We start from the raw sequence: 12,316 nt of genomic DNA on the forward strand, positions 1-12,316 counted from the left end.
GAAACACTTCATCCTCAGTAACAATTAGTACAGGAGCACCTCAAGGCTGCGTGCTCAGCCCCCTGCTGTACTCACTCTATACCCATGACTGCGTAGCCGGTCATAGTGCGAACTCCATCATCAAGTTCGCCGACGACACCACTGTTGTTGGACAAATCACAGATGGGGATGAGTACTAGTTTCAACTTAGTTCTGGTGAGTTTCATTGTCTGTAACTCATTATCGCCCAGCCCACAGCTAACAATGGCCTATTTCCTTTATCATTGCTACTTTTTTAGCATCTTTTACCTCCATGTAACGTATATCTTCCTACGTAAGAAGGAACTGCAGATGCTGGTATAAACCGAAGGAAGACACAAAAAGCTGGAGTAACTCATCTGGAGAGAAGGAATGGGTGATATTTTGGGTCAAGACCCTTCTTCAGACTAGAGCCTCGAAGGGTCAGCGGTAGAGTGGCTGCCTTACAGCGAATATGCCTGCTGTCCGTACGGAGTTTGTACGTTCTCCCTGTGTCCTGCGTGGGTTTTCTCCGAGATCTTAATTTTCCTCCCACACTCCAAAGACGTACAGGTTTGTAGGTTAATTGGCTTGCAAAATGTAAAAAATGGCCCTAGTGGGTGTAGGATAGTGTTAGTGTGCGGGGATCGTAATCGGCATGGACCCAATGGGCCGAAGGGCTTCTATCCGCGCTGTATCTCTAAGTTTAGTTTAAACTAAACCAGCATCTGCAGTTCTTTCCTACTCAATTTATAACTACTGCATGTTTGATATATTTGATAGATGGATTGGCCAAAACTTGACAAAGAAAAGATGGTGCCATTGATGCCAACAACATCACACCCAGCTGAAAAGCACATGCTAGAATGAGTTAAGTCACCATGGTAATACTTTCTAAGCTCTCAACATTATTTGGAAAAATATAAAGCAGTCGTATCAATTTCTACCACCTAGTTTTCAATTAAAAATTTACAGCTAAAGAATGCCAGCTATTACCAGTGCTTAAAACTAGGTTGGGAGATCACATCCTTGGCATACATGTTGAATGAATTCATTTATATTGTGCTCCCTGACCAGCAGGTTTCCAAAGTATTGTACTGCGATGGCCCATCAGAAGGTTTTAACGGTAAAAGGACCTGATATGTGAGTATTTAGCAAACATATACGTGTGTTATACCAGTTAATAGCCAATGTTTTGAAACGCGTTGCATTTGGTCCTGCAACATCTGTAAACATGTACATAAACTATTCCTTACGGTAACAATCGATGACCTAAAAAGCATGACTCAATCGAGATTAACACATAATTATATCAGAATGATGAAACAGGGAACTGCAGATGTAAGTTCACAAATAATTATGCAATGTTATAGTGTACCTTCATCTGCGCCTCTAGGCTCAGTAACACAAAGGCAAGTACGTTAATTAATGGAAAACCACAGAGACTGGATATTTTTTACGGCAGTGTTTTTCTGTTCCCCGGCACTATAGATAGGTCAGGTGGTACACACTCACGCACGTTTCTATTTATACGTGGTGTTTGACCTTAGGGCAAATGACATAATTCCACCACATTTTGCTTTGTGTGTGTGTGTGTGTGTGTGTGTGTGCCTGTTACACTGATAAACTCAGACCCCCCCCCCCCCCCCCATCGTATTTGTTCAGTGAAACTGTAACTGTGGCCGAGAGCAACTTCCCGGAGCAAAGCTGAACATTGCAATCCAATGTAAATGCTCCAAGCCCCCCAGGTGCATACAACGCTGGGGCGGGCACGTTTTCAAGGATAAAAAGGCAACGCTTGATTTTTGAATCGCTTCCAAAATGATTAACTGTTCCGTCGTGATGGCCTGATCCAAATCTCACAAAAATTATTATATTTTCTGAATGAGGTTTTCAAACGATCTGACATTTCCCAATGCCATGCACAGTGCTTGAAGAGATAATTCGATTTGATACCAAATGTATTTTATCTTTGCTGGTTGATTACCAATAGTACGTTTGATATCTGTTTGGGAGAATAAGTTTCACACCAAGTGGCAACACATTTTTTTTTTCAAGAAGCCGCAATACTCAACGGAACATTAAAGACTCGAGGCGTCTCGACCACCTGCCAACACACACAATCACAACACAGTGCGGTGGTCTCACGGGAACTGATGAACTGTTTGTCGTTTTGGATGAACTATGAAAACTGGAGGCTTTTGGATTATAATACATCAAAGAGCAACACCGTTCTATAAACGGAATCTTCACAGCGTTTTACAGCGCTCGTAATCTTTAAAACTACTGCATTCAGGTCTAATCGTAGTGGCTGGGGGGATGAACTTTACCCTGTCCTGTTAAATAATGTGCAGGAAGGAACTGCAGATGCTGGCTTACACCGAAGATAGACACAAAATGCTGGAGTAACTCAACTGTTCAGCCAGCATCTCTGGGGATCTTTTTTTCCCATAGATCCTTCTCTCCAAGAGATGCTGCCTGACCCGTTGAGTTATAGTCCAGCATTTTGTGTCTATCTTCTGTTAAATGCTGACAGACTCCCTCCCTCCCTCGGGACGGGGATGGAAAGGGCGGAGATTTTGGCTGTGCGCGGTTCCGTTCCACTAACAATAACTTGACAATTGTTATGTGTTTAGTTTCCCCGCCAAGCTTTCGTTTTCATAACCAGTCTTGTTTTTTTTATTCCCAGCGATTGGATCGGAGGTAGTTAACTTCCAGGGTGTGAGCGCAGGTGCAAGGGCTACGAGTGAGTCCTAGTGGTCGCCACAAAGTTCGGGGAAGAGGACCAATGTGTTGCTCAGAAAGTAGACACAAAGTGCTGGAGTAATTCAGCGGGACGGGAAGCATCTCTGGAGAAAAGGAATAGCTGATGTTTCGGGTCGAGACCCTTCTCAGCCCTATTCATTTTCTCCAGAGACGCTGCCTGTCCCGCCGAGTTTATCTGCGGTTTAAATCAGCATCTGCAGTTCCTTCCTACACAATGTGTTGGTCACACCAGAGCAGTCACATATGAGCTTCTGTCAGAGGGGACACGTTTATCCCCTCCCTCCCTCCCAAATCCGTGGCAAATTACAATACATTTAGCAACTCCCCCTCAGAAGCAACAACTGCAGAAACGAATGAGGTGCTTGATGGACACGAAAAGCTGGAATAACTCCGCGGGTCAGGCAGCGTCGCTAGGGGAGAGGAATGGGTGACGACCCGCTGAGTGACTCCAGCATTTTGTGTCTATCTTCAGTGTAAACAAGCACCTGCAGTTGCTTCCTACACATGAGCTGATTAATAGACAAGAGTTGTTGCGTGATAGAAACATATGGCCAGCGAGGTTTACAAGGCACGACAGGCAGACAGACAGACAGACAGGGGTCGCCACTGACTTTCCACTCGGGTGGGTTTGCGGGGCGCCGCACGTTTACCTGTTTCTCCAGGGTCTCCTTGCCCATAGTCGGGGGCTTCGGGGAGGCGACCCGCTCACACGTGCAGCCTTCGATCAGATAAATCCCAGAGGGTCTGCTGCTTTGCTCGTGCTCAAAGTAGAAGAGGACATTCTGGTAAAGGGCGAACCACTTGTCGTGCCACTTGTTGTTCTCGGCCGTCTTCTTGCTCAGGTAGCCGCGCTTCGCCCCCTCTTTGCGCGCTATCAGGGCCAAGTATACAGCGTGTCCCTCATTATACCTAATGCTCTTCTGCATTTTCCGTCACAATTATGTTTTGAGGGGGTTCGGGGGAAGGGGGGGGGGGGGGGGGGGGGGGGAGTGGAGAGGGGGGGGGGGGGGGGGGTCTGGTTTCTTAAACAGGGGGAGGGGGGGGGGGTTATTTCCCTTCCATTCTAGTTTCCCTGGAGCCGCCGCCGCCACGGGTGTCAGCGTGGATCCCAGCAGCCACAGAAACTTAAGGTGTCAGCCAGCGAGCATCTCCAGCGACAGACTTGGACGAGAGAAGTGGTGCGGGGAGAGAAGGGTCAGGCATAGCGAGCCGGCACCAGGTTCCACGCTGACTGCAGATACAAGCAGAGAGAGGTTGGGAGCCCGGACGCGCTGGAAGCCACGGGCTAAGGCGGAGTCACATGGAGAGGATCAGCTGTAATCCGCTTTGATACCGATTTAAAGAGACAGCATCTTGCAAAAAACCAGCGGCCGAGCCATCGGATTCACCTCTCGCTCCCTCCAGCCACACTGACGCAGCCTTCGACCGTCACACTGACAGACTGTGTGGGATCTTATCTGGGTGTCTCTCACTGTGAGCTTCTGTATACGGCGGAAAAACCACATGTGTGCCTGAGGTTTCATTTGACTTTGTAACTTAGACTTTTTTTTCTACATGGCTCTTCATTGGAAGTTTGAACACCCCCCCCCCCCCCCCCACCCCCACCCCACCACACACCCCCCCACCCACACACACACATGACGATGTATGATAATGTCATTTTTTCATGGATAACATAAACTAATATTAACATAAACATAACATTAACATAATATTAACATAAAACGAACATAAACTTATTAAACTAAAGATAGACACAAAAAGCTGGAGTAACTCAACGGGACAGGCAGTATCTCTGGAGAGAAAATTTGGTTTGATGGGCGACGTTTCGGGTCGAGACCCTTCTTCAGACCCTATCAGACTACCATTAAACCAAACTTATTTCAAGACATAATCAGCGACGGGACCCCGTCCCTGCATTCGCTGCAACCTTGCTTATTTCCCCCTTATAAAGAGACATAAAAATAGGGTAGCTAATGTTATCCCACATTTCAAGAAAGGAGCGAGAAAGATAGCGGGGAATTCTAGACCAGTTTTTAGCCTGACATCGGTGGTGGGGAAGATGCTGGAGTCAATTATTAAAGAAGTAATAACGGCGCATTAGGATAGCAGTAAAAGGATCGGTCCGAGTCGGCATGGATTTATGAAGGGGAAATCATGTTTGACTAATCTTCTGGTATTTGTTGTGGTTGTGACAAGTAAAATGTTCGGACACAACCGGACTATAGATACCAACTCTCTGGCTCTCTGCCACCTTGCGATCTACTCTGGCTGCCGGCACCAGCAAAACCTCACTTTGATTCTCCCGAAACCTCGGTCCTCACTCGCCCAGACCTGCAATGGACCCCAACTCTAGAGTCTGAAGAAGGATCTCGACCCGAAACATCACCTATTCCTTCGCTCCATAGATGTTGCATAGATGCTGGCAGTGTGAAGAGGATGCTAGGAGGTGCAGGGTGACTTGGACAGATTGAGTGAGTGGCAGATGCAGTATAATGTAAATAAATATGAGGTTGGCGGCAAGAAAAAGGAGGCAGATTATTATCTCAACTGTGTCAGATTAGGAAAAAGGGAAGAGCAACAAGACCTGGGTGTCCTTGTACACCAGTCGCTGAAAGTAAACATGCAGGTATAGCTAATGGCATGGCGACCTTCATAACGAGAGGATTTGAGTATAGGAGTAAATAAGTCATTCGGCAGTTGTACAGGGCCCTAGTGAGACCACATCTGGAGTATTGTGTGCAGTTTTGGTCTCCTAATTTGAGGAAGGACATCCTTGCTATTGATGCAGTGCACCGTAGGTTCACCAGGTTAAACCCGGGATGGCAGATACGAGGAAAGATTGGAAAGACTGGGCTCGTATTCACTGGAATTTGGAAGGATGAGAGGCGGCCTTATTACAGTATAACGCCGCATCGCGACTTCCTGACCCTTATACTCAATGGCCGGGCCTATGAAAGAAAGCAAGCACGCATTATGCTTCTTTTACTTTCTGACCAATTCTGGGTTTTTTTTTACAAACACTCGTCTACTTTACAATTGCACCTTACATTGTTCTTTAATTTGCGTTTCAGTTTACCATAGATTTTATTTAATTAAAACCTCAATCCTCAATTTAGAACGGAGACAAGGAAACACTTTTGAGTGAGAGAGTGGTGAGTCTGTGGAATTCTGTGGAGGCAGGTTCTATGGATGCTTTCAAGAGAGAGCTAGATGGGGCTCTTAAAAATAGCGGAGTCAGGGGATATGGGGAGAAGGCAGGGATCGAGGTACTGATTGTGAATGATCATATTGAATGGCGGTGCTGGCTCGAAGGGCCGAATGGCCTACTCCTGCACCTATTGTCTATTGTCAATCCACATATATTCGAAAGGAACAAAACGGGCGGTGGGGGTCGGAAGACCTCTAGGAATATTAATTTCTATTCAGCGTGTTTATAACACGTGGTTTGTTGTACTCCACAGTATCGGAACAAGAGCAGGTCGCTCACACCTTGCTCTGGAAGCAGAGCCGACTTTGGCCAGTAGGTTGTGCACTTCTTCCCATTTGTCCTTGTGGAAGATGCTGGCGAGGTTCAAACCAACCGAATACAAAGTGCCGCAAATCACACTCGATCCCACAATAATAACTCAACGATTCAACAAGTTACTGCAAAGATGATCATGTCATACCGTATCCAGCCGTTGAGATTACCATACCCCACTTTCAGAAAGTTTCAAGTGCTTCAATTGACTTTGAATAAAACAAACTTAAAGCGATTTCGCATTTCAGAAAGAATGGGGTTTTTGATTCGGGTGGTATAATGGATCGCTGGGGAAATGCTGCCCGTTGCAGTCAGCAATAGGTCTGGCGTGTTATCTGGAACTCGCCCTCAGTAAAACACACTTCAGATTATGCTCTGTCGGAACGGAGATTGAATTCAGAACCAATTAACTCGTAAATGATACACGGAGGACTAACAAAAAATACACATAGCCGCATCCGATACAAACAGGGCTGCAGTTTCAACACCCTTGTGTAAAGGGAGGAACTGCAGATGATGGTTTACACCGAGAATAGACACACAATGCTGGAGTAACTCAGCGGGACAGGGCAGCATCTCTGAAGAGAAGGAATGGGTGACGTTTCGGGTCGAGGCTACTTCAGATCTGTCGTTTTCACACCTTACCCTTCCATATCTCTAGACACCCTGTCCCCAGATTCTCAGCCTGAAGAAGAGTCTCGACCCGAAACGCCACCCATTCCTTGTCTCCAGAGATGCTGCCTGTCCCGCTGAGTTACTCCAGCATATTGTGCCTATCTTCGGTTTAAACATCGGTTCCAGTTTAAAATGCTCAATGTGCCCTGAATACGGCTTTTTGTCATTGTACTATTATAAGATACAGTGTGTATATAATTGATTATTTTTGCAAGTTAGACACATACGATGATCAATACGCGTAACTACTTCGCAATGTTCGGGAGACCGTTTTAAAATAACTAATTATTAGAAACGTAAGCACATAAATAGCGGCAAAAACAATACCGTCTGGGGCAGAGAAACGCGGCCATCAAAATCACTGGCCTTTTTACAAGATAAAGATTCTTAAATGACCGCTGGGCTAGAAAAAACACAGTTCTGATATTCACAAGGGGTTGTGAAATCTAACCGAAATAGATTATTCTCTTACAAGAAGGTAATTATAAATACCCGGAAGAGAAAGTGTCACTAAATCCAGGAGGACCAAAACTTAGGAATTAATACATAAAGATGGTGCAACAGAATCCATATATGAACCATTAGTGAATGGCAGAGTATACTTGATGGGCCGAATGGCCTAATAACATAAACTTAAGGGGGCTGTCCCACTTGGGCGACTTAATTGGCGAGTTTAGGAGAGTTCGAAAAAATGATATGTTGAAGACCTCCTTCGACTATGTAGAAGACCTCCTTCGATTATGTTGAAGACCAGCTTTAACTAGCTACAACTAACTTTGGGAAAATTTGACACCGAACAGTGGAGAGTGAAGACAACCTCCTTCGACCTCCCTTCGACTATGATGAAGACTACCTTTGAATACCCTCGAATACCTACAACTAACATGCCGACCTACTCTCCATCGCAGGGGACAGATTTCTGACCGACATACACTACAAACCCACTGACTCACATGGATCTGGACTACACGTCTTCCCACCCTGCCCCCTGTAAAGACTCCGTCCCCTACTCCCAATTCCTCCGCCTACGCCGCATCTGTTCCCAGGATGAGACGTTCCACACCAGGGCATCGGAAATGTCCTCGCTCTTCAGGGAATGGGGATTCCCCTCCTCCACCATAGATGAGGCTCGCACCAGGGTCTCTTCCATACCCCGCAACACTGCTCTCTCTCCCCATCCCCTACACTGTCAACTAGGGCAGAGTCCCCCTAGTCCTCACCTTTCACCCCACCAGCCGGCAAATACAACAAATAATCCTCCGCCATTTCTGCCACCTCCAACGTGACCCCACCACTCGCCACATTTTCCCATCTCCCCCCATGTCTGCATTCCGCAAAGACCGCTCCCTCCGCAACTCCCTTGTCAATTCTTCTCTTCCCTCCCGTACCACCCCCTCCCCAGGCACTTTCCGTTGCAACCGCAAGAAATGCAACACCTGTCCCTTCACCTCCCCCCTCGACTCCATTCAAGGACCCAAGCAGTCGTTCCAGGTGCGACAAAGGTTCACCTGTATCTCCTCCAATCTCATCTACTGCATCCGCTGCTCTAGATGTCAGCTGATTTACATCGGTGAGACTAAGCGGATGTTGGGCGATCGTTTCGCCGAACACCTCCGCTCAGTCCGCAATAACCTACCTGAACTCCCCCTCCCATTCCCAATCTGACCTCTCTGTCCTGGGTCTCCTCCATTGCCAGAGTGAGCAACACCGGAAATTGGAGGAACAGCACCTCATATTCCGCCTCGGTTGCTTGGACATTGAATTCTTCCAATTTTGCTAGCCCTTGCTCTCTCCTCCCCTTCCTTAACCCTTGAGCTGTCTCCTCCCATCCCCCCACCCTCGGGCTCCTCCTCCTCCCTTTTTCCTTCCTTCTCCCCCCCACTCCCCATCAGTCTGAAGAAGGGTTTCGGCCCGAAACGTCACCTATTTCCTTCGCTCCATAGATGTTGCTGCACCCGCTGAGTTTCTCCAGCATTTTTGTGTACCTGTCGACCTACTATGACCTACTATGACTAAAACTACGAGTAAAAAGTATAGATTTTTTCCAAGGCACCACCATTTTTTTACTCGCGGTCATTTTTTAACATATTGGAAAAAATGCCGCAACCTTGCTGAGGCCTCGAGTACGTGGAGACCACTCTCGAGCATGAAGGAGAGTCACAAAGACCTCCTATGACCATGTTGACCATGCTGCAAGTATGAGTTGAGGGCAAACTCACCAGAACTCGCGGGTTAGGTCGCCCAAGTGGAACAGGCCCTTTAGGAGTCATACAGCACATAAATCCATTATGCCCCAGGTTGTTCATGCCAACCAAGATGCCGCATCTAAAATAGTCCCATTTGTCTGTATTGGAACCAAAGCACTCAGCAGAGTACAATTACCCCACAGACTGCCCAACTGGGTTAGGATGGATTCCAAGTAGCTGCAGCTGGCAGCATTAACTGCTCTGTCTCCATGCCACCCCACGCTCTCATTTCTCAAGAGTTTTGCTTTCAGAAAGAGTTTGTGACATTCATTGGAGATGTAGAATAGGAGATAAAGTGCAAAGTCAGTTGGTGCAACCTTGTGTTCTGGTGTCGAGACAACAACCTTTCTCTCTAGGCTTGTATTCACTGAAGTTTAGAAGGATGAGGGGGATCTTATAGAAACATATACAATTATAAAAGGACTGGACAAGCTAGATGCAGGAAAAATGTTCCCAATGTTGGACGAGTCCAGAACCAGAGGCCACAGTCTTAGAATAAAGGGGAGGTCATTTAAGTCTGAGGTGAGAAAAAACATTTTCACCCAGAGAGTTGTGAATTTATGGAATTCCCTGCCACAGAGGGCAGTGGAGGCCAAATCACTGGATGGATTTAAGAGAGAGTTAGATAGAGCTCTAGGGGCTAGTGGAGTCAAGGGATATGGGGAGAAGGCAGGCACGGGTTATTGATAGGGAACGGTCAGCCATGATCACAATGAATGGTGGTGCTGGCTCAAAGGGCTGAATGGCCTCCTCCTGTACCTATCTTCTATGTTTCTATGTTTCAATGTCAGCAAGACTAAGGAGATAGCAATCTACGTCAGGAAGCAAAGTGGCACACATACCTCAGTTTGCATTGATGGTGCCGAAGCCCAGATGGTTGAAAACTTCAAATTCCTAGGAGCTGATATCACCAACAACTTCTCCTGGACCATCCATATTGAAGCAACGACCAAGAAAGCACACCACACCTCTACTTCCTTAGAAGGCTGAGGAAGTTTGGCATGTCCCCTACTACTCTCACCAACTTTTATTGATGCACCATAGAAAGCATTTCATCAGGATGCATCACAGCTTGGTTTAGGAACAGCTCCATCCATGACCGCAAGAAATTGCAGAGAATTGTGGAAACAGCCCGGACCATCACACAAACCAACCTCCCTTCTATTGATTCCATTTATACCTCTTGCTGCCTCGGCAAGGCCAGCAGCATAATTAAGGACGATTCGCACCTTGGCTACTCCCACTTCTCCCCTCCCCTCTCCCATCGGGCAAAACGTATAGAAGTGTGAAAATGCACGCCTCCAGATTCAGGGACAATTTCTTCCCAGCTGTTATCAGGCTACCACAACCAAAGACTAGTGCTGAACCATCTATCTACCTCATTGGTGACTCTCGGACTATCCTTGATTGGACTTTGCTGACTTTACCTTGCACTGAACGTTATTCCCTTATCATGTATCTATGCACTGTAAGTGGTTTGATTGGTGTTATGTATTGTCTTTCTGCTGACTGGATAACACACAACTAAAGTTTTTCACTGGTGCACGGTAAACTGAACTGAACTGAACAGATTTGAAGATAGAACAAAGAGCTGCTATATTATTTCAGCCATAGGTGACATGGAGGTGCAGCTGATCGAGTTGCTGCCTTGCAGCTCCAAAAATCTGAGCTCAATCCTGACCTCCAGTACTGGCTGTTTGGACTCTGAACATTCTCCCTGAGAACATTCAGGGTTCCTCTGCTATCGTTGCTGAGGCCGGGAGTATACAGATCTGGTTCCCTTCATAGTCATAGGTATACCATGTGGAAACAGGCCTTTTGACCTAACTTGCCCACGCCTACCAACATGCCCCATCTCCATTAGTCCCACCTGCCTGCATTTAGCCTGTTTCCTTCTAAGCCTATCCCATCCATATCCCATATTTAAGGATTGAGGCAGTGCAGCGCAGGTTCAAGAGATTGATCCCTGGGATGGCGGGACTGTCGTATGAGGAAAGATTGAAAAGTCTAGGCTTGTATTCACTGAAGTTTAGAAGGATGAGGGGGGATGTTATGGAAACATATAACATTATAAAAGGACTGGACATGCTAGATGCAGGGAAAATGTTCCCAATGTTCGGCGAGTCCAGAACCAGGGGCCACAGTCTTAGAATAAAGGGGAGGTCATTTAAGACTGAGGTGAGAAAAAAACTTTTTCACCCAGAGAGTTGTGAATTTATGGAATTCCTTGCCACAGAGAGCAGTGGAGGCCAAATCACTGGATGGATTTAAGAGAGAGTTAGATAGAGCTCTAGGGGCTAGTGGAGTCAAGGGATAAGGCAGGCACTGGTTATTGATAGGGGACGATCAGCCATGATCACAATGAATGGTGGTGCTGGCTCGAAGGGCCGAATGGTCTCCTCCTGCACCTATTTTCTATTTTTCTATGTTTCTATGAAACATTCTTTGGCATTGAAGACAATCCAAAATAGATTGGCTAGACAAATTCCCTTTGTGAAATCATTCTCCTACCTCAAACAACATCATAAATAAGAACGTCAGATCAGATCAGATGAGTTAATTGACATATATACCAGGGTGCAGTGAAACTCCATTTCACATGAACTTCATGTGATAGGAGCACAATTATGCCATGCAACCCATTAAAATCCATTCAATCCATTTAATCATGGCTGATCTATCTTTCCATCTCAACCCCATTCTCCTGCCTTCTCCCCATAACCCCGACACCTGTACTGATAAAAATCTCACAGAGTAATTCGGATACATCAGTCATGGTAAATACAACAATACATTAAAAGTGCAAAAAAAGCTGAATCATGCAAGATTGTTGTGCAGTCTAAAGGAGTGAAAAATATTATAGTATCCTGACGGATTAACCAAATGAAGTAGAATGAAGAGTAAAAGACGATGACAGTTCCTCTGGGAAGGAGATGTAAAAGAGATGATTGGTTTAGCAGTCTGATAGAAGTGGAGAAGAAGCTATTCTTGTCTTAAGCTCTTCTTAAGTATGAATGTCTGAGCTTTCAAGCTCCTGCATCTTTTCTCAGACGGCAGAAGAGAGAAAAGAGAGTGGTCAGGATGATATGCATCCTTGATACTTCCAGCC

The 12,316-nt window shown here is 46.2% G+C and overlaps 1 protein-coding gene across 1 annotated transcript in view; it reads right to left on the reverse strand.

Annotated features, from left to right (window-relative positions):
- Nucleotides 1–3,689, reverse strand: part of rasgrf2b (Ras protein-specific guanine nucleotide-releasing factor 2b) — a 220,075-nt gene extending 216,386 nt beyond the window's left edge. The window contains exon 1 of the mRNA XM_055631130.1: nucleotides 3,414–3,689. Within this exon, the coding sequence (XP_055487105.1) occupies nucleotides 3,414–3,689 (276 nt within the window). The remainder of the gene's footprint in view (nucleotides 1–3,413) is intronic.
- Between the last annotated feature and the right edge of the window lie 8,627 nt (nucleotides 3,690–12,316).

This window comes from Leucoraja erinacea, chromosome 3 (genome assembly GCF_028641065.1).
Source record: "Leucoraja erinacea ecotype New England chromosome 3, Leri_hhj_1, whole genome shotgun sequence".
Taxonomy (NCBI): domain Eukaryota; kingdom Metazoa; phylum Chordata; class Chondrichthyes; order Rajiformes; family Rajidae; genus Leucoraja; species Leucoraja erinaceus.